General features: G+C 54.3%; 1 protein-coding gene across 1 annotated transcript; it reads right to left on the bottom strand.

The window, feature by feature from the left end:
- Positions 1 to 1439: 1439 nt before the first annotated feature.
- LOC311176192 (olfactory receptor 11L1-like) lies at positions 1440 to 2411 on the bottom strand (the record flags this gene model as incomplete). Its single annotated transcript, XM_084241492.1, has 1 exon — positions 1440 to 2411. One exon carries the CDS (start codon positions 2409 to 2411, stop codon positions 1440 to 1442), a length of 972 nt encoding a protein of 323 aa, XP_084097618.1.
- Between the last annotated feature and the right edge of the window lie 19973 nt (positions 2412 to 22384).

The following is a 22384-nucleotide window of genomic DNA, read 5'->3' as shown; positions in this document are numbered from 1 at the left end:
ATGAGCCATGAGCACGGAGGACTGGACTCAGGCGGGGTGGGTGAAGCGGGGTCCCATCCGTGCAAGGGGTGGGAGGCTGCAGGGAAAACCAGCAGAAGAGGCGCCCAGGTGGGCTTTAAGGGTCGCGCCTGAGTCCCCAAGTCTGGCTCAGCGACTGGGAGTGCTGAGGGCAAGTGGGCTCCGACCCCAAGGGCCGCAGATGCTCTGGCCCCGCCACCTCCCAGCTGCGCCTCAGCCTGTCTATCTGCTCCACCCCCCACTGTCCTGGGGGGTCTCCCCACCTCCACCCCACCCCTGCCCAGCGGGTCCACACAGCCGCCCTCCCTGGCCCCGTGCTCAGTCAAACCCAGGACGCCCCTCCAGGCCCCAGCTTAGCTCAGGGGCACATCCTGTTCCCGGGGTCCACAGGGATTTCCGAGCCCCAGCACCACCTGGCCCCCTGGGGGAGCCCGCCTCAGCCCACGGCTCACTCCTCAGCCTGCAGGGAGCCCCACCTGCTCCGCAAGGCCGGCGCCAGGCAGGGGTGGGCACAGGCCGCCTACCCACGCTAGGCTCCCCAGCAAGGAGGGTCACCCCTCATGCTGCCCTCCAGGGCCTGGCCCGGCGTCGAGGCAGCTGGCCAGAGCCACGGGCGCCCCAGGGCCCTTTCTGCGTCTGGGCCTCCTGGCTGCACGCAGGGTTGGGGATCAGCCCTTTGGCCGCAGGTGCACCAGCCTGGGCGGCTGCCCGCAGGTGGCAGCGCTCGGGCACGCTGTGGGGGGGCGCCCCGCAGGCACAGCGGCCTCTGCCTCAGGGACGCCTCCCACCGCCCGGCCCACTGCGGGGATGGCACCCTGGGGAGGGGCGTCTGGGGGACGGCAGGGACAGCAGCCAGCAGTGGAGCTCGACAGCTGGGTCCAGGGGTCGGCAGGGACAGCAGCCTCATGGCGCCACTCGGGCCACGGCGGCTGGCTCCGCCCCCCCCAACTGCCCCCACCTGCCGCCCCCCCGCCCTTCTCGTGGCTCTCCCCACCCAGTCCATCTCTCGCCCCTACCCCTCCCTGCCTGCCCTCCCTCCTGCTGAGACTCTTTTCCTAAAATGTCAGTCAACAAACGCCCGGATCTCCTGCTCTGCTGACCAGTCCCGTGTCCGGAAACCCCGGCGTTGCCTGCCGCGGGGCCGCCGGACGTGCCTCCCCTGGCTGCTGCCGGACGCCTGGGCGCGGGCAGGGGCGACGCCGTGGACGCCCCTGCGGGCTGAAGGCGGCCTCTGCCCACCGGCCGCACGGGCTGGGCCAGCCACGCAGCGGGACCCCCGAGGGTGGGCGGGGCCAGAGGGGCCGGGCAGAGGCACAGCGGGCAGCAGGCGCTGGTTGGGGGGTTGGGGGAGTGGGGGAGAGGGGCGGGAAGCAGCCCCACCTGCGGGCATCCCGGGCCGCGCCTGGCCCCACCGAATGGCTTCACCTGAGCAGGAAGCTGCCCCTCGCTCTGAGGCCGCAGACGCGGCCCCTCCTTGCCATCGCTTTCCTGACGGCCTCTTTGAAGTCTTTGTTCCTCAGACTGTGGATGACGGGGTTCAGCAGCGGGGTGACCACGGTGTAGAAGACGGAAATGATCTTGTTGATCTCGGGGGACAGGTGGGCATTGGGGCGTACGTACATTGAGATCATGGTCCTGTAGTAGGTGGTGACCACGGCCAGGTGGGAGCCCCATGTGGAGAAGGTCTTGGCACGGCTGGAGACAGAGGGGATCCTGAGGATGGCGGCCACGATGAAGACATAGGACACGAGGGTGAGGAGGAAACGCACGCACAGCACCGCTACGGACAGGGCGAAGATGACCATCCTGGTGACATAGATGCTCGAGCAGGAGAGCCGCATGGAGGGGGGCAGGTGGCAGAAGAAGTGGTCGATCTGGTTGGGGCCACAGAAGTTCAGCCTAGAGATCATCAGGCAGGGCAGGGCCCCGGTGCCCACCCCGGCCACCCAGGAGACGGCCACCAGCTTGGCACAGGTCTCGGGGCACATCAGGAGGGGGTAGTGCAGGGGGCTGCAGATGGCCAGGTAGTGGTCATAGGCCATCGTGGCCAGGAGGTAGCACTCGGTGGCCCCGAAAAACACAAAGAAGTAGAGCTGGGCCATGCAGGCGGGGAAAGAGATGGCGTGGCCCTGGGCCAGCAGGCCGGCGAGTAGCGGCGGAATGACGGTGGAGCTGTACCAGACCTCCAGGAAGGACAGGTGCTTGAGGAACGTGTACATGGGCATGTGCAGCCGCCGGTCATGGCTCGCCACGGCGATGATGACGATGTTCCCCACCACCGTGAGCACGTAGATGAACAGAAAGATGGCAAACAGCAGGGACTGCCACTCAAGAAGGTTCTGGAACCCCAGCAGATGAAACTCAGTGACAGCAGACACATTTGGGGGCTCCATCGCCTGCGGAGGGGAAGAGACCTTGGAAAGCACTGCGGGCAAGGCGTGGAATTCCTTGGTGCTGTCTGGAACGTGAGACTGTCTTTGAGCACTCCCGTCTCCACGACAGCTTTCTGGAAGAACTTGTGCGGCTCCACCTGGCATTTAGATCACTGTGGTTTCAACCCACTAGGCGAAGGGGGCACAAGAGTTGGGGGAGGGCCTCAGCAAGCTCCACTCACCAGGCTCTCTGAGATCTAGAAGTTTCAGGTTCAACACCACAGGTAAGAAGGGGCTCACTGAGCCAAACTCAGGAAATACAATTAATAGCTGGGCCTCCCTGGTGGCGCAAGGGTTAAGTCTCAGCACTGTGAAGCTGTCGCCAGCCACTAAGGCATGAGTTCAATTCCCCGCCAGGGAGTGACCCACGGGGTGAGGCAGACTTCTCCTGTCTCCCCGCTGCTCCCCTCAGCAGTGTGTTTCAGCAGATCCGCCTACTCTGCTCCCCACTCTGTCTCTGGTCTCTGGTAAATCCTCTCACCCACCCCCCCAACCTTTGGCCTGTACCCCAGTTCTTGTATGCATTAATAAACAAACCATTAAAAAAATTAATTGCTATGTTTTCCTGGAAAGGGCCTGAGCCCAGGCCCTTTCCTCCCACAGGTGACCTTCGTCTGGAAACAGGTCACACATGGCCCATCTCCCAGCCCCGGAGACTGTGTTCTGCCCTCCGTGTTTATGGACACCTCCTCCGGGCACCTGAGCATCTGAGTGTGTCTGTGTGTGTCTGTGTGGCCAGGGCTGAGCCAGCCTGCATCTCCACTGGTACCCTCTCACCCAGGTGGACACCAGCAGAGTCATCGGACTTTGTGTCCAGTCAACAAGTCACCCCTCCTTTTTTTCGAGGTCTAGCCTAGTTCTGGACAAAGCCAGCATCCGCCCGCCATCAGGGGCTTCCCTCATCAAGGACTGAGCGTGACGTCACATCTGTAATGCCCAGGCCCAGGGCTCCAGCCGCAGGCCCTTCCACCTCCCTCCCTCTCCCTTAGTGACTATTTCAGGCACTTCTCCAAAACCTTCCAAGACTTTTTGTGTTGGAAAGTGATGAGGCTGAAGTACTCGGAGGCCCTCCTTCAACGCCCCCCTCTGTCTCCCCAGGAGCCCGATGGGTGTCGCATCACCCCGTCCTCCCCCCTCTCCTGCAGAGGCTGCACCTGAGCCGGCTGTGGCTTTATTTGGTCTCTTGCCCAAATTAACTGACACCCACCTGGAAATGCCGCATCCCCCCAAGGAGCGCCGCCCCTCCCACCCAACTGCACCAGTCTCCCTGCACCCCAGGCACACCCGTCCTTCCTCCTGGGAAAGTGGACAGAGCAGCTGCCACAGCAGGCCTCTGCTAGGCTGGAAACCAAAGCACAAAGCAGACACTTTGGCGAGGGGCTTGGGTGTAAGGCTGCAGGGAGCGGCCAGTTCAGGGCTCCGGAGCCATGGTCCCTGGAGCTCTGCAGTGAAAAAAGCCCCTGGCTCCACCTGCTGGCTGCGCCCTGGAGCTGGCCCTGCTACATGGTGTCTGCTCTCTGTGCCCTGGGCCAGCCTGCCCTGCTCCCTCCCAGACGCTCCCCCTCCTCCTCAGAGGCACCAGAAATCTGGGTCTCTGTTCTGACCCCATCTCAGTTCCTGCGCACAACACAGACCGCAGTCTCTGGCCTTCTCTGCTCACTACTGTTCCTGGGCCCTGCCCCGGGGCAGGCTGACCCCAGGCCAGTTCAGGAGCCCAAGCTGAGGGAAGCATGACCCCACAGGGCAGTGAGTGATGCAATTCACATCGGAACATGGTCCTTTCCTGCCATTGCTCCCACTTCCACAACATGAGCAGTGACCGGAAAAAGGCAGAATTTAAATGTCGAGACCACCAGGGCCTGGTTGACGGGGTCAGCGTGTGCAACCTGGTTGGGCCACAGGGCATTTGGCCCCATTTCCGAGTCACCTAAAGTCCCCCACAAACGCAGTCAAGGACACAAGGGAAAAAGGATCTGCTGGGCCTAGCCCTTTTCGGCAGGACAGGGTGCTGGGGTGACCGGGTGGGGGGTTGGCGGGGGTGGGGGGTGGCAGGGGTGGGGGTGCGACCAGGTGGCGGGGTGACCTGCTTGGGGCTGACATCAAGTCCTGGCTATTCCAGGGACTGGATCACCTGATTTACAATGAGCTCAGTCAACAAGACCAGCCCCGAGGCAGAACCTCCCAGGTGCCAACCCCACCTCTGATTTCACAGCTTCCCTGGAGCCTTTATGGAAATAAATATGCCCCAGGGCCACCAGGCACCTCTGGGCTAGGGCCTCCCTGCTGCTCTCCAGGCACCACAGGCGCAGGCGATCCCACCTGGACAGAGCATCTGCAGGGCCTGCAGCCTCAGGCTCACAGCCCCTCACCCACAGGCATGGCCTCTCCTGGTGGCCTTCTGAGCCCTGGGCCTACCTGTCCACCTCCCCAGCACATGGCGCCCATGGTCCTCCCTGCTGCTGGCTTGGCCCTGCAGCCCTCTGCCTTGCATGCCGGCCCTGGCTCCCTCCTGCAAGCTGCGACTGGCCATCTTCTGCGGGTGACATGGCTGGAACACGCTCCAACTTTCAATAACCCAGGTCTTCTGGGGCCTGGCCTTCGGGGAATCCTCCACAAAGGTATTCTTCCATGATTTGCCAACCGAGTTAATACACAACAAAAGCAAACTTTTGAGAGTCCCCGCTGCCCAGGGGGCTCAGGCACGGCGGCACCCCTGGGACCCAAGCAGTTCTTTGGAAAAATTTTTTAAAATGTAGCTTAGGATGGCCCCGGAGATGCTGAGCTGGACTGACTCAAACAAATGGGTGTTTCTTGAAAGTCTAGGGAGCAGGTACCCAGGGGCCCATCCTGAGGACAGATGGGTGCCAGCGGCCTTCCACTTCACACTGCAGTTTCAGATGCACCCACGAGAGCACATCCACGCACCCACGCGGTGAGACCCCCACCCAGGCCAACTTCCAGCGACCAGAGCACCTGCGCCGAGGGCGTCTCCCAACTCCACAAGGAAAACGCAGCATCTGAGCCAGGAGAGGCCTGAGCAGAGCCCTCCATGTGCCCTAGCCCCCCTGTTACCAGCAGGACCAGAGGCCGCTGCATGGCGGGGCACTGCCCCGTGACGCAGTTGTGCTTAACTTCATTAATAACTTATTTTCCAAAATAATGTGATCCGTGTGTATAATTTTCAGAAAACTTGGAGACAGAAGACGGCCAGGGCGCAGCGCGTGCACGCGTACCCGCTGTGAACACGCTCAGGGACACGGGCGGCTGCACATGCACAGATGCATTTTGGGGCACTGGGTGAGGAGCCGCTGCAAGCTCTAGCTGGCACCACCGGGTCTTGGGTTGCCCGCGGCTTCAGGAAGCCCGAGTTCATGGGGGCGACGCTGCGGGGAAGAGTGTCCAGGCTCCTGGACGGGGTCCCGGGCAGGGTCCTGGGCAGGGTGGGGCCCATTACGCTCCACCCGAGTTGGCCCCCTGATGGCCCACCCCCCAGCTCTCCTGTTCCTCACGGGCAGTGCGCACCCTTCTGCTGTGGCCTTGGCTGGTTTTAGCCCCTCTATATCACGGTCTTTCTCACTGCTAGAGGTGGGGAAGAAAACAAGTCGCACCCCGGCCTGTGGGCAGGCTTCTTCCAGGAGGTCTTCACGCTGGGCACCCACTCTTCACCTGGCATGCCACGGCCAGGGGAGGAGAGCAGTGCAGGCACCCAGGGAGCAGGCGAGCAGGCAGGTGGGCGGGTTCCAGCAGGTGAGAGCACAGGGTACAGCGGGACCTGGGGACACCCAGGCCACCCACCCCATCAGCGCTGCCACGTGATGGTGGCTGGCAAAGGGCACTGACACGCAAGCCCCACAATGTCACCCCAGCACTCACGTGCCAGCAGGCAACCAGCCTGAGGCTTGGCCTGAGGAGCCTGGGGGGGGCTCCGGGCTAAGGTGTGCTGACATCCGAGGGGCCCCTCACCCCGGCAGATGTGAGACAGAGGAGAGGCCGGAAAACGTCACCTCCAAGAGGCAGCAGGGCCATGGCAGATGAGTGCCCCAGCTGTGTCCTGAGCCAGCTGGCCAGAGCAGGCTTCCCCAGGCTTCCAGGCCTGGCCCTGGGAGCACACGCAGGCCCAGGACTGGCTTCAAGACCTCTCTGCACCCCAGGCTGTCCTCCCCACTCCCCAGGGCCCAGCCTCACTGCCTAACCAGCACCAGCCCTAGGCGTCCGTGCCATCCCCGCAGCATCACCGCGGCACATGTCCTCACCCTGGTACGCGCCCTCGTTCCCGGCACAGAGGCCTGCTCTCACTCAGGCAGGCGCCCCTGGGTGCGGGTGCACCGTCGGCTACGAGTCAACATCTGTGTATCCGTCTCCACCAAGACAAGCTCATAGATACTTTGAGATGTTCAAATCCTCACCCGGAAGTACCTTCCAGAATCCCTCCTTCCTCTTTCCCACGCAGTTGCTGGGACACTTCCTCACGCCCACGTGGGCAGCCCCTCCATCCCGCACAGGGGCTGGGCAGGGGTGCCGGAAACTGCCAGCAGTGGTCACTCTCACGCTGACCAGATGAGCTGAAGTCACCTCAGGCAAAGTGACCTGCCCCCTTGGCGCGGCGGTGCGTGGTCCTGGCCGGCCATTTCCTGGGGCAACTGAGTTGGGGCTTTGCTCATCCCATGGCGAGCCCCAGAGCAATGTGGCCGGAGCCCAGGGATTGGGGTATGTGGGGTGCACCAGGCCCAGGGGTGGGAGGGCCGCCCAGGCAGAGGCAGGTCTGTGAGGCAGGGAAGGGGAAGCAGGAGTCCAGGGGGAGCCCTGGCGAGCTGGGGGGTCAGTAACCCCACGGGCCCAGGCCAGGGTCTGGGGGCCGAGGCGTGCTGTGCTCGCTGGAGACGGGACAGTCAGCAGAGGAAGCCGGGCCAGGGGCTTTCTTGTGGGGGTACTCCAGGGACTCGGCAGTTACAGGAGGGGTGGAATCTCTACCCGTAAGGGTAGAGGCACCGCTCCAGACGGGCCTTCAGGAGGAGGTCTTCCTGGTCCATGGAAGGAAATTCTAAGACTCACACTTGAAGCCCCGCATGGAGCATCACTGGGTTCGGTATGAAAAAGGGAATGATTATAAAACTCCTGCGTTTCTTCAGAAGTTTCATAGATGACAGTTATTCATCAGAGCACAGTGTGGACAAAGTCTGGATCCAGCTCTAGCAGTGCAAACCCCACCACTGAACAGGGTGAGGGGGTGCCCCGATGGTCTGTCTAGAACTGCTCTCAGAACCACTCCCAGACCTACAGGCCCTGGGCGAGGGCTCGGCACCGGGGAGGGTCCAGCACCCCAGGCCTGCTGGTTACCTCAGATGTGGCTTCCCCAGAGCGCTGAGGGCCCTGGGGGTGGGCCTCAGGGGAGCCAGAGGCTTCCCTGCTGACACTCCCCAGGGGATTCTGCAGCTTGGGCCCTTTGAGGCTCAGCGAGAGAAACTTCTATTATCGTTCAAACCCCCTCTGGAATCAAGCGAGTGAAGCGTGGGCACGACTTCCAAGGCTGCCACGGGGGTAGCATCTTCATCAGCCCCACACCAAGTTATTAAGAGGAGAACCTCCCTCCTCCCCAGGCTGGGGCCTCCCTACTCCCCAGGCTGAGCACCCAGCAGGAGGAGCCAGCCCAGAACAATAAGCCCTGGCAGGCAAGTCCCAGGGTACCGCCTTCCTTCCTTCCTTCCTCCGGGGCACAGTGTGTGCGGGGGTGACGGGTTCGCGTTTATTCAATGCAGGTCAGATGCCAGCCCCCACCATACCACCCAGGCCAGCCCAAGGCCCAGGGCCCACCAGCTGCAGGCGGAGAGAATGGAGGCTCCCGGGGCAGAGGGGGTGCCAGGGCGCAGAGGGGGTTCCCCAGGGCACAGAGGGGGGTGTGCCAGGACACAGAGGGGGTGCCAGGTCACAGAGGGGGTGTGCCTGGGTGAAGAGGGCATGCCAGGGTGTAGGGGGGTGCTAGGGCACAGAGGGCGAGCCAGGGAGCAGAGGGGGCACTAGACCAGGGTCAGAAGGGAGGTCTTGCCTCCAGGTCCTTCACCATTATGCAGGCTTTCGGGGCAACCGCAGGGCGATAGCAGGGTCCCACTCACAGGGCCACCAAGGAATTGTGCACATAAATGTCGCTGCACATGGGTAGGGCAGGTCGGAGCCTGTCAGCTGAGCTGCGGGCCTAGCAGCCTGCCCACGGGTGGGGTGCACCCTGTGCCGGCCCCACGTCCACCTAGGGGAGCTGCTTTCCATTCATCAGGGTCTCCCCAGGAAAAGGACATTTTGTTCCCATGGCAGGGAAGCCAGGAACCCTGCCCAGCAGCCCAACAAGTCACGTCCTCAGCCCCCAGAGAGGGCCTGCGAGCCCGGGGATGCCCAGTGACCGCCCATGGGCACATCCCCACCAAAAGCCCTTGGCAGCGGCTGCAGGCCCTGGATTCGCCTGGAAAGAAAGTCAGAGCAGGGCCGTGTGCCCCGTGCCTGTAATGGTTAGGATTTCACCTTCAATTTCCAAAAAAGTATTTTTTGATTTTGCTTTTTAAGGGTCCAGCTCTGATCACATTACTTCTTACAAACTTTGAAAATGTGCTTATTTCTAAGCAAAATAACTGAAGATAAACTTGTACTTTTTTTTAAAGATTTATCTTTATTTATTTATACAAGCACTGGGTACAATTAGAATTGTGGGAGGGCGAGAGAATTCTCCAGAGCCAGAGGGGAGAGCAGAGCAGGCAGAAGGACTGAAATACACTGCTGAGGGGAGCAGTGGGCAGCAGGAGAGGTCTGCACGCCCTGTGGGACCCTCCTCCAGTGCCTGGAGCAGCTGGGGATTGAACTGGTGCTGCAAAGGCCGCGGGCATCTTTGCAACCCATCGCTCAACTGCTGCGCCACCAGGGAGGCCCTAAACTTGTACACTTTTTCATTGCTTTGCCTCGTGCTGATTTGCCTCTTGGAAAACCCTCTTTTTAGGTCGCCGCCATCTCCGCACCAGCTGGCAGGTCACTCTTCCTTTACATCCTGCAGTGGGGATGGCTTCTCTCTGCACCCCCTGGGGTTCACATTCTCTGTGCTCACTGAGGTGAGCAGGGGCTGTGCCCTGACGGCCAGGCTGTGGTCCCCACAGGGAGAAGGTGGGGCACAGGGCAGGGCCTGAGGGCAGGCAGGGTTTGGTGTCTGGGCAGCCCTGACTGGTGTCCAATACCCAGGTGGGGCTGGCCCCACAGTCCGCGGGGACACGGGCTGTCCCTCAGGACACAGCCTGCAGTGCTGTCCCCTGAAGCCCTGCTGGCCCTGGCAGCACACCAGCCAGAGAGGCCTCTGTATAAAATGTGCACAGGTGACATTCTCGAATCATTGAATCACTTAAAAGAGCAAGGGAGCTGCTCTTGAGGTCAGACAGGCGTTGCCTCACTGCTGGGGTGAGGGACAGGCACCTGACAGCAGAGTGGGGGTGACCAAAGGTGCGGGCGGATGGTGCATGGCTCCAGGCCGGAGCTGTGCTCTGGGACACAGAGTGCACACTAGGCACCTGCTACAGAGTGAAGACACCTGACAGGTGCACGTACCTAGGGCTACTGGGTGCCCCTGGGGGCAGTAGGCAGGGGCAGGCTGAGGACCAGCTCAGGGTCTCCGGGGTTGGGGTCCCCTCCCGACCCCCAGGAGCAGCTTGCTTCCCTCTGAATGCTGCGGAGGTTAGCAGGGAGGTGCCCTATGCATAGTGCCTATGCACTTGGACTACGCTGACTACCCTCACCAGCCCTGACTGTGCTCCCAGCCCTTGCGCTACCTCCGCTGACAATGGACTCTCCAACGATATTAACAAATGTACTATTAATCTAGTATTAATAGTACTCAGAAAGTATCCACTAACCTCACTAAATACTAACAATGCAAACTTAACTCTACCAACAATACTAACCTCACTTAGCTTACTAGCAATACTAACTACACTACAAATGAATGAAACTACACAAACAAAATATGACAAATGAGATGTAAATGTAAAAATATGATTAAAAACAAACTAATTTAAAACTAATCACTAAATTTAAGAATAAAACAGAACAACAAAGCCCAATAGAACAAACAACAGAACAAACAACAATTAGAAACTAAATCCTGAAACAAACAAACAAACAAACCAAAATAAAAACCCAGAGAAACAACAACGGGGAAGAAAGAACAAACAACGAAACAAGAACAGAAGGGAAAATGGGGGAGACCACTCCAAAAATAAAAATCAAAAAAACTAAAAAATGAAGTAAGAAAGTAAAAAAAAAGAATAAAGATAAAAATAAAAGCCAATAACAAAACAATAAAGGAAAATAAATAACAAATAAATAAAAGGAAAAAAAAGTAGAAAAAACTATAAGCAAATACAAAAAAAAAAAACAAGGACAATGAGGAAAAAAAAAACAAAGAAAGAAAAATAAAATAACTTAAATAAATAACCTATAGAAATAATTAAATATATAAACCAAAAAATAAATCAAAAGAAAACCAAATACCACAAAACACGCTCTCATTCTCTCTGTTGGCGTCTGGAGTGCACAGGTCACTGCCCAAAGCTTCCCGGCTCCTGAGGACACAGGCGCAGTCAGGGCGGGCCTGATGGAGGCGGTGCCGGTGCCGTCACAATGGCTCTTTGTGGCGTCAGAGCCAGAGGCCACAGCCATTGGCGGAGGGAACCCCCAGCGGTTTCTCAGCCTTAACGAAAAAGCTGCCGCTTAACGGCAACCCTTGGAATGCCCGAGAGGCCCTTTCATTTGTGCTGAGCAATCCCGTCCTGGGTTTTGGCTTTTCAAGGCGTCCCCATCCTGGCCCTGCCTTGTGCAGATGCTTTACTGTCGCACTCACACTGTGGAGAGAACAGCAAACAGGGGGCGCAGGCAGTGGGGCGCGTGCTGGGGAGCTGTCCACAGCCTCTGCCGCGCCCTGAGGGGCCCATGTGGCGCGCAGACCCCTCCTAACGCGCCCGCTGCTCCCCTCAGCAGTGGATTTCAGTCAGTCTGTTCTGTTCCCGGCTGTCTCTGGGGAATCCTCTCACCCTCCCGCGCATCTATCCTGCACCCCGTGCTTTTATAAATAAAATAAATCTTTAAAAAAATTTTAAAAAAAGAGGCACAGTTACTAGTGTTGGAGTGAACTAGTAAGGTTTAAATTCTAAAATTTTCAAGAGGTATTTTCAGGATTCTTTTTCATCCTGTCTTTCTTTTTTGGGGCTATAATTGTGTCATGGACTCTAGTTTAGTAGAAAAAATAACATTAAATAATAATACTATATACAGAATAGTTCTTTTGAGAAGGAGTAAACTAACAAATCCAATAGGTCATATCAATACCAATGTGCTTAAAAATGAAACAAAAATATTAGGAAATTCAGAACACTTTTTTTTTTTTAGGTTGCTTTTAACACTTTAGCCAAAATAAAGTGATTTCATAGTGATAAATGTCAGGAAGTATAAGTATCATTGTTTTAATTCTATGTATATTACATATATCAATATGTGCACTTACACATATATTAATAAGCATCTGAAGAAGGAGATTTAGAGAAGAGAGGTTAATCATTTTTTCCAAGGTTACCTATATATGATATTCACTCAAAAGAAACAATGACTAATAATTAAGAAACTACACTGTACTTTTGTAGAATTGATAGTGTTCTAGTGATCAGGATATAGAGAGAATGTTGTGGTAAAACTGACTTTTCAGTGGCAGGGAAAAAAAGCAATATAAATAAGTTTTAAAATAATCCAACAGAGAAATAATAAATGGTGATAGGATCTGTACAAAGGATCAAAACAAACCAATTGAATTTTCAATACCATTTAGGATAACATCAAAATATGAAACCCTTCAGGATATTTTTAATAAAATGTATGCATCTGTAAAGCTATGAAAGCATTATTCTTTAATGGAAATTATAAGACTAAAATAAATGACAATATGAACTCTATTTACAGACCAGGATGCATACAGCAAAGTTTGGGAGAAAGCACAATTGCAGAGGGGAGCACGGACAGGCAGAAATGACTGAATCACCCTGCAGTAAGAAACATGAGGTCAATGTTTCATGTGGACAAAGGAGAAGGAATTGTGAGACAAGGTCAAAGATATTCACAGAAACTAGTCACTCAGAACTTCCTAATTCAGGGTGATGGCCTGAACTTCATGATAATTGTGAAAACGGAGAGAGGTGTTGGAGAGTGGAGTGGATTGAATAATTTGTGTTTGAGAAAAATCTCTTTGCATTGGGGAGACTAGATTGTAGGAGAACAAGAATGCAAAAGGAAAGCAACCGAGAAACTTGCAGTAAAGAGAGAGGAGTGGGTCAGAGTGGTACGTTGCTTAGAATGTTAGCTAATAGGGCTGATTTGGATGGATATAGAAAGTGAGGGAAAGACATAAATTAAAGATGCTGCTAAAATTTCTATCCTGAGCAACTTGGTAGATGTAATTGCTATTTGCTTCTTTTTTTTTTAAGATTTATTTATTTATTTATACAAGCACTGGGTACAGCCAGAAGTGTGATAGGGTGAGAGAACTCACCAGAGCCAGAGCGGAGACAAAATAGGCAGAGTGACAAAATATACTGCTGAGGGGAGCAGCAGGCAGGACAGGAGAGATCTGTCACTCCATGTGGGACCCTCGCTGGTGGCCAGGATCAAACCGGCGCTGCAGACGCTGCGGGCAGCTTTGCAGCCCAGTGCTCATCAGCTGCGCCACTACGGGAGGCCCGATATTTCTATTCTTAATTTTTTTTTAATTTTTTTTAATATTTTTTTTAAGATTTCTTTATTTATTTATAAAAGCACTGGGTACAGTCAGAAATGCGGGAGGGTGAGAGAATTCACCAGAGCCAGAGCTGGGAGCAGAGCATGCAGAAGAACCGAAGTACACTGCTGAGGGGAGCAGCGGGCGGCAGGAGAGGTCTGCGTGCCATGTGGGACCCTCCTCTGGTGGCCGGGGAGCAGCCGGGGATCGAACCGGCACTGCAGAGGCTGCCGGGCAGCTTCACAACCCAGCGTTCAACCACTGCGCCACCTGGGAGGCCCTCTATTCTTAATTTTGTTGGGGATTGCCACACTATTTTCCATGATTGCAACAACTGAAATTCCTAACAACAATCTACAAAAATTTTTTTTTTCTCTCCATACTTTACCATCACTTGTTTCTTGACTATTTTGATAATAACCCTCTTAACAGATAGGAGATGATCGCTCATTTTGCTTCTGATTTGCTTTCTTAATAGGAGAGGAGGAACACGAGTTCACGGGCCTGCTGCCATCTCTGTCCTGTGGACAAGTCGCTCTTCAGCATCTCTGTCCACTTTTTTTTTTATATGACTATCTACAATTCCAGTAGAGTTTCATAATTAAATCTGTTGTTTTTTTTATTTCTTTTTAAATAATAAATTTTATTTTTATATTCCCCATACAATTGTAACCAGCCCATTTTGACCACAATCCCTCCCCTCCCGCACCCCACCCCCAAAAAAGTGTCTCTGGTTCATAGTTTTTTGTTGATTTTGATTTTCATTTTCTTATAGTTTTCATTTTCCTGGTCCCTTATTTAAGTTTTCTAGATTTCTGCTATGAGTGAGACCATCCGGTATTTTTCTTTTTCTTTCTGGCTTATTTCGCTGAGCATGATCCCTTCCAGCGCCATGCATGTTGCTGCAAATTGCATGTGTTTCTCTTTTTTGAATGTTGAGTAATATTCCATGTTGTATATGTAACACATCTTCTTGATCCAGTCATCTATTTTTGGGCATTTGGGCTGTTTCCAAAGCTTAGCTATTGTAAACAGTGCTGCTTTTTAATGGAGATGGTTGTTCTTTTGGTGAGAGTTTAATGAGTTCTTTATAAAATTTCTATATTAAGCCCTTGTCTGACATATGTAAATATTTTCTCCAAGTCATTAGCTTGTTTTTTTTTTTTTTTAATAGTGGTTTCTTTCACTCTATAGAAACTTTTTAGTTTAATTTTGTCCCATTTGGGGCCTCCCCGGTGACGCAGCAGTTGAGCACTGGATTGCAAATCTGCCTCCAGACTCTGCAGCGCCGGTTCGATCCCCGACCACCGGGCAAGGGTCCCACATGGTGTGCAGACCTCTCCTTCCGCACGCTGCTCCCCTCAGCAGTGTACCTCTGTCCTTCTGCCTGCTCTGCTCTCCCCTCTGGCTCTGGTGAATTCTCTCACCCTCCCGCGCTTCTGACTGTACCCAGTGCTTGTATGAATAAATAAATAAATAAATCTTTAAAAAAAACTATTAAAAATTAAAAAAAAATCTCCCATTTGTTTATATTTGCTTTCGTTTCTTTTGCCAATGCAATCCGGTTGACAATAGTCATCTGTAATACTGATTAAGGAACTCAGTCATTTTTGTGTTTCTGTGTATTTTGTGATTTCAGAACTTATATCCATGTCTTTACTCCACTGTTGGTGGAAATGAAGACTGTTCCCCTTCCTAGAAAAATAGTATAGATATTTCTGAAAATACAAAAACTAATTCTACCTGATGATCCAGCACTCCCATTCTTAGATATCTCTCTGAAGTATACAAAAACACTAATATGAAGGGATATGTGCACTCCTATGTTCATGGTAATAGTATTTTCAATACAAAAGTTATGGAAGCAACCTAAGGGTCCAACAACAGATGAGTTGCTTATGAAGATACGGCACACAACATACCAATACTACTCAGCTACTAAAAAAAAACCCAACGGATTAAATCTTGCTATTTGCGATAATATTGGTAGGACCGGAAGAGACTATGACTTACAGAATTAGTTAGAAGAAAGGTAATACCAGAGAGAGTAAATGGTTTGCTCACAGACAAAACTATAGACTAACTTGAAAATAAAACAAAACTCTCTTACTTGGAGAACAACTTTCCATAACCTACTTAAAAATTTATGGGCACAGAATGACCTACATCTATTTCAAACATAGTGTTTTTCATTAGACTGTTATTTCATTGTAATCTGGTTCAGTATGCAAACTTGTAACATAAAAAGATAATGAAGAGCTATTTTTTAAAAGAGATAGATTAAAGGGATCTGAAAAGCATTATCCTTCAGGGCTACCATGTGAAACCCTGCCATTTGTTATTCTCCATTTTGCTATAATAAGAACGAAAGGTTAAATATTTTCATGTTAATTTTAACTTTGACATTTAACAAAAAGACTCTTTTCAATTTCAGAGTCTCTTAAAAACCAGAAAACATGTTCATATCAACCATGTAGTATCTAGTCCTTACACATGCATACCAATTGATTTAAATCTAAAACTTGCCTGGGACATGATTCATTGATCAGTAAAGACACATTCATTTTATAGTAAATTCTACATGGCCAATACTGCAGTGAGAAATTATTGGAAAAGGGGCCTCGCTGGTGGCTTAGGGAGTAAGTCTCAGCTCTGTCACTGCTATGGCCTGAGTTCAATTCCCCACGAGGGAGCTAAGCCACATACGGCGCAGCAGCCTTCTCCTGTCATGCCCGCTGCTCCCTTGATCAGTGTATTTCAGTACATCTGCCTGTTCTGCTCCCCACTCTCTCTGGTGAATCCTCTCAACCACTGCACCTCTGGGCTACAACCCAGTTCTTCTATGCTTAAAAAAACACATTGGAAAAAGTTGGCAGTCTTTCTTTGGAAAGTCTGCAAAGCAGATCAAGGAGAAAAGACTTTAAATGAGAAACTATTTGAGAATAGTACAGAGCAATATGATGAAGGGATAAACATGGTCACTCTAACTAAAGCATAAACTAACTGAATTATAAACATTTTGAGAATAAATCAATCAGCTAATTCTGTGACATTACATTCATTTATCAACTCTTAATCGACTTGCTTCAGTGTACTTCTGCTACATCGTCTAGTCCACAAGTCACTATACAACAGAATACAACTTAAATACACGAAGGGAAAATCCATTATAGAAGTTTGAGGATGGCTCACAGCTAGTCCATGCAAACACAGTATGGGGAACCTCCCCTCAGGAAACCACAGGAAGCAGGTCTTGGGCCCAAAGTCCCTACAAGGATGGTGCCGCAATATGCCCTCGGTGGGGCAGAAAAGTGTGCATGCATGAGCCACAAATCCATGGTCCTCCTTGGAACCCGAGACCCAGGTTAGTTATATAGGCTTATGACACAGGACTCGGGCCCTATTCCAAAATGGGCTAGGGATCAAACCCATGGCGATACAACCCTGCGATTCGATTCCATTGTGAGTGCTCCTGCATCAGGAAATCATCTCCTCTTTTCGCCACCGTGGAGGACACTTGATTTTCCTAGGGCTACAAGAAAATACTTAAGGAGTGATGCATTACTATCTCATCTATTTCTTTCTCTATCGCTGTTCCCTATTGGAATTTTAATTTGGCATTAAAATTAGCCAAATCAGACTGGAAAGGAAAGGAAAACAATGAAATAACTGCAGGGGACATAATTTGAGGAATATTTTCCAGGACACAATTTGAGGAAATTCAAGGATTTTCTTTATTATTGATGCAGATGTTGGCTATATAGATCAACTGAGGAGCAAACCGAATTAGAAATTTCCTCCATATCTGAGGATTGGAAGCTGACAGTATACTAGAGACTATGATTCAACTAAGAGGCCCACATAGTAAGACCTCCGTAATGGATCATGGCTTTTAGCAGTTATGTGAGCACAATACCCAAAAGCAATAATTAATATATGTGTGTGTGTGTTACACTAGTTTATAACACTTTATAAATTTTTGGAGTACAGCTTCACACCTATTGAAATGTGTAATTCCACACACCACACACCAACAGAGTTCTAATGAGCCTCCACTAACAGGCTTCTCCTAACACACCCACTCTCTCCAGGGGCAGCTACTCCTGCCAGTTTTGTTTGTGTAAGCATCATCTTCTTTCCTTGTGTGTGTGTGTGTGTGTGTGTGTGCGTGTGTGCCCTCATGCCACTGAAAGGAGGACTCTGGTGAAGCTTTTCTTAGAGGCGACCCAAGAACCCCCATCTGTGACCCCAACACCTCTCCCAAACATCACTCCTCACCAGTGTCAATGTTATAAAAACAAGGAAAGTCTGAGAAACTGTCAACCAGGCAAACTGGATGGGATTTTGGGCGTAAAATGGACATTAGCAAAAATGAATTAAAGTATGGTGTTTAGTTATTATGTCAACATTGCTGCATTAGTTGTAAAAAAAAAAAAATCTGTATTCTTGTAGGATGTTACCAAAATGGAAATGGTGTGGGGTAAGCAAGACCTGTACTGCTTTTGCAACTTTTCTGTTAATCGAACAATATTCTTTAAATGTTATTTTTTAAAATACTCTCAATATTTAATGGGTTATAGATGGAATTTTTTTTTTTTTCTTTTCCAGTTTTCCCAGGTATCACCATCCAGGGAATGGAGAGAGGGGTTCTGGGAGAAAAGCTGGAAACCTCACACACAGGGCAGGCTCCGGAGTCTCCTCTCCCTGGAGCTCTGCTGCTCTGACTCCTCACAGAGCATCTCACCCCCAAGACGGCCCCCTCCAGGACCCCCAACTCTGCCCAACTCAGCACCCGCCCCGTCCTGGCGGCTCCACCAGAATCCGGAACAGGCGGCAGCGCCCCCGTGTGGCCACAGGGCTGAGCTCAGGAGCCCAGACCCGCCCTTTCTCCTGCTCAGCCAGGCCCTCCCCAGGCTCCCTGGGCCCCCAGCGGCAGGACAGGGATCTGCACACAAGGGGGCGCCCAAGTCCAGTGTCAGGTCAGAAGTCCTTATTTTTTTTTTTAATAAATTTTATTTTTATATTCCCCATACAATTGCAACCCCCTTATTTTGACCCCAATCCCTCCCCTCCCCTCACCCCACTCCTCACAGAGTGTCTCTGGTTCATAGTTGTTGGTTGATTTTGATTTTCACTTTCTTATAGTTATTCATTTTCCTGGTCTTTAGCATCTTTCTTTTTATTCTACATTAGTTTATTCATCTTTTTCTTCTCTATTTTTCTTCATCTTGGCCATCTTGATTCCACTTGATTGCTTTCATCTTTCTCTACAACTGTTTCCATTTCTACATCATCATCTTTTTTTCTTGATTCTACATGTGTTTTTTTCATTTTCATCATCTTTTTCTTCTCTCTGGACCCTATACCAACTGGACCCTCTGCCCCCTGGACCCCCTGGACCCTCTCACCCCAGACCCTCAAGCAAGCCCCTGGACTCTCGACCCACTGGACATTCTACCCCCTGGGACCATCTGCCCCCAGACCCTCTAATCCCTGGATCTACCGCCCTGGACCCTCTGCCCCCTTGACCCTCTACACCCTGGTCCCTCTACCCTTGGACCCTATGCCCCCTGGAATCTCTACCCCCTGCACCCTCTCCGCCATGGACCCTCTACTGTCGGGACCCTCTAACTCAAGGACCCTCTACCCACTGGATCCTCTACCCCCTGGTCCCTCTACCCACTGGACCCTCTGCCCCCTGGACCCTCTACACCCTGGACCCTCTACCCCTGGGGACCCTCTGAACCATGGACTCTCTACCCCTGGACACTCTACCTCCTGGACCCTCTCCCACCAGGGTCCCTCTAACCCCTGGACCCTCTAACCCCTGGAACCTCTACTGCCTGGACACTCTACCCCTGGAACTCTACCCTGTGGACCCTCTATCCCCTGGACCCTCTACCCCTGGACCCTCTAGACCCTGCACCCTCTCTGCCCCGCAGGAGGCAGGCCCCCACACGGGGGCACCCCCTCCCCAGGGTCCCACCCCTCCCCTGGGGCTCACCCCCCACCCTGCAGGGGCCCACCCCTCCTGCAGGGGCCCACCCCTCCCCAGGGACCCACACCACCGCAGGGGCCCACCCCTCCCCCGGGGCCCACCCTCAGCAGCCGAGTGAGCCCGCTCTCCCTAAGGCCCCTGTTTTCCAGCTGCAGGTTCGCCACTAGGCGTTGGCGGAACCCCACAAGGAGCTGTCTCCCCTACCCGCCCCCGTCCACCCCGCCACTTGCCATCTCCGGACTGTCCCCCCAGCTTCTCTGCCCACGGGACCCTGCGGCCACGACCCGCACGGCTGAGCAGTGCCCCGAGCCCAGCAGCACCACAGTCACGTGAAGACCCGCTCCTTGCAAACGGGGCGCCCCATGGGCGAAACGAGGTGCCCCTGTGCAGGCCCCCCATGGTCGCTCCCGACGCCCCCACTCCCCGCGGGGGAACCGACGCTCTGTCTGGGCGGCCCCCGTGGTCCCGCGCAGGGGCATCCACTCCAGCATCTCCAGGCCGCGGCTCAGCGCCCCCCACCCCGACCCCACCCCCTGCTGCGCGCGATCTGAGGTCTGAGACCGCAGCTCTCCTGGGGTGACTGCCCCGCCCCAGGGGTGCTCACCGCCGTCCCCTCCACTCCAGGCCTTGTTCCCTGCTGCCGAGGCCCCACGCCGGCCCGAGACCAGCTCCCGCGGCCACTCCGGGCGCCCCCGCAGGCCCCGTCCCCACCGCCCCGAGGCTCCTCCACCCTCGCCCCCGCTCCCGCCCACGGACCTCCCCCACGGTCCTGCGAGGGGCGCAGCTGCCCCGGGAGCCCCGCGGCTCGTCCCCGCGGGCAGGGCTCCCGGCTTGGCGCCCGCCTGGACTAGTCCACGCGGCTCTTTGAGACTCTCCCGCCTGCTGCGGAGATCCCCCCAGGACGCTTAGGGCACCCCGACTCTCCTCTCGGGGCACAGAGGGGCCCCTCGCTCCCCTGCCCCCGCGCAACGAGAAGGCACCCCCGCCCCATCCCCAGTCGCTGGCGTAGCCGTGAGCCCCGCCCTCCACGGGCTGCCCCCAAGTGCCTGGGGGCGGGGGGCGGGGGGCAGGGGAAGGGCTCCTGCTTCCTGGCTGCGTCTGGGGCTCGAGGTCCCGGGCGGGTCCCCGCCAGCAGCTCGCCCTCCCGCCAGGTCTCCTCGGGCGGCTGCTGGGCCGCGCATCCGCATTCTGGGGGCCGCGGCGCCTCCAGATTCGTCCCCCCACAACCGGGCAGAGCTTGTGGGACGCTCACCCCAGACCAGGTCTGAGCAGGGCCAAGTCCATCCCCAGTGGCCCCGCTGGGCGCAGCTCCCCCGCGGCGCCTGGTCTGGGGCACAGAGAGGACCCACGTGCCCCTTGCTCCGCCCGAGGCCTTGGGGGGCCGCGTTCCTGTCCGCGCCGGGTCCCGCCGCCTGGGCCAGCGGTGGGGCGGCTGCGGGGCCGGCTCCGGGGGCGCTGGGCCCACGGGCAGAGGGTGCTGGGGCTCGGGGGCTGACGAGGGCCTCTCTGGGTCTCCCCGGAGGCGGGGCGGGCGGGAGGCCCCTGAGAGGCTCAGGCCCCAAGAACCCAGACTCTTGGGGGCCAGGGCGGAGCAGCAGGCTCCAGGGTGAGGTGAGGCGGGGACTGCAGGACGGGCGGGGCCCCGGGGCATCTGGATCTCCCGGGCTCTCTCCAGCGTCCCCACAGCGCCTGCTCTCTGGCTCTGACTGCTGCGGGGCCCCAGCCCGCCCGCTCGTGGAGACACCCCCTTACATGCGCCCCCCGCGCCCCAGGTGTGCGCCCTCCAGGCCCGTGCGCCTCCACGGCCCAGGCCCAGATGATGCTGCAGAGGCCTGGCCCCGAGCAGAGTGGCGGCCTGGCCCCCGGGACTCCTGCTCTGGCCCTGCGCCCCACCCCCTTGTGCGCCACGGATCTGCTCGGGGCCGCCCCGCAAAGGGTCGCAGTGTAGTGTGTGTTTCGGGAGACACTTTGGAAAAGTCACTGCTCCTCAGGTGGCTGCAGACGCGAGGGGACCTTCCCGGCAGCTCAGACCCCCAGGACCCCTCCCTGTGGAGGTGGCCGCGCCTGCAGCGCGGCGCGTGCTCATCACAGGCCTCCAGGTCGCGTTCAACCGAAATATTCCAGGGACCCAGTACATCCCCCTCAAAGTAAATCATCTCGGTTCCCATGTGGAATCCAATCCCCCGGCCCGTTTCAACCCTCAACACCTGCTCCCATGGGTGAGAGCCTCTTCCTCCATTGGGTCGACTTTGCTCTTGGGCATCTCTCCCTGACACGCTCCTCGTTTTCGCACCACGGTGGGCTCAGTGTGTGCCCCCGCCTGCACTGTGTGTGTGTGTGTGTGTGAGGGGGGTTCTCTTTTTTCCCAAGAGTTATTTACTGTGTATACAAGCACTGGGGTGTAGACCAGAGGTGGGGGTGTAGAGGACACACCGGAGAGAGTGGCGGTCAGAAACGGCGGATCGACTGAAATTCCCTGGTGAAGGGAGCAGCGGGGAGACGAGAGTCTGCTGGGCCCTGTGCGCTGCTCCTGGCCGCGGGGTCCATCTCTTCCCACGGTGGCTGGCGAGAGCTGGATGGGGCTTTCTTTAAGAAATGACCCAAGGAGATGCTTTGAACACAAATAAAAATCTATATTCCTAAAAATGCTAACCAGCACATTTTTTATACTAACACATACAGGAAACAATCGAAATCAAAACTCCAGGAAACTGTCAAATAAATGACAATCAATGGAGAAATTAGGCACAATTATTCTGAATAGTTTGCAATGACTTGAAAAATACTTATAATGTTAAATGAAGGAGGAAACATATAAAATTGTAGACATACTGTTATTCCAGATAGAAAATGAACTTAGGATAGATTTAAATTTTAAAGACCAAACAAAATTGAAATCACGTGTTATGCATGCATTTAGTGATGCACAATTAGCTGATGAATTGTCTTGAAGGGCAAGGGAAATAATTATGATGACGGGCACATATTCACGCTTCGGCGGGGAGGAAGATGATGATACAATGTGGTCCTAGGTTTCTTCACCCAGTTAATGGAAGTTCATTTTGTAATTTTAAATTTTCACGTGTGGGCCTCCCCGGTGGCACAGCGGTTGAGCGCCGGGTTGCAAAGCTTCCCGCAGCTTCGGCGGAG

The sequence above is a fragment of the Talpa europaea genome (genome assembly GCF_964194135.1).
Source record: "Talpa europaea genome assembly, chromosome: 8".
Lineage (NCBI taxonomy): Eukaryota > Metazoa > Chordata > Mammalia > Eulipotyphla > Talpidae > Talpa > Talpa europaea.
This window is presented reverse-complemented; position numbering and strand designations above follow the sequence as displayed.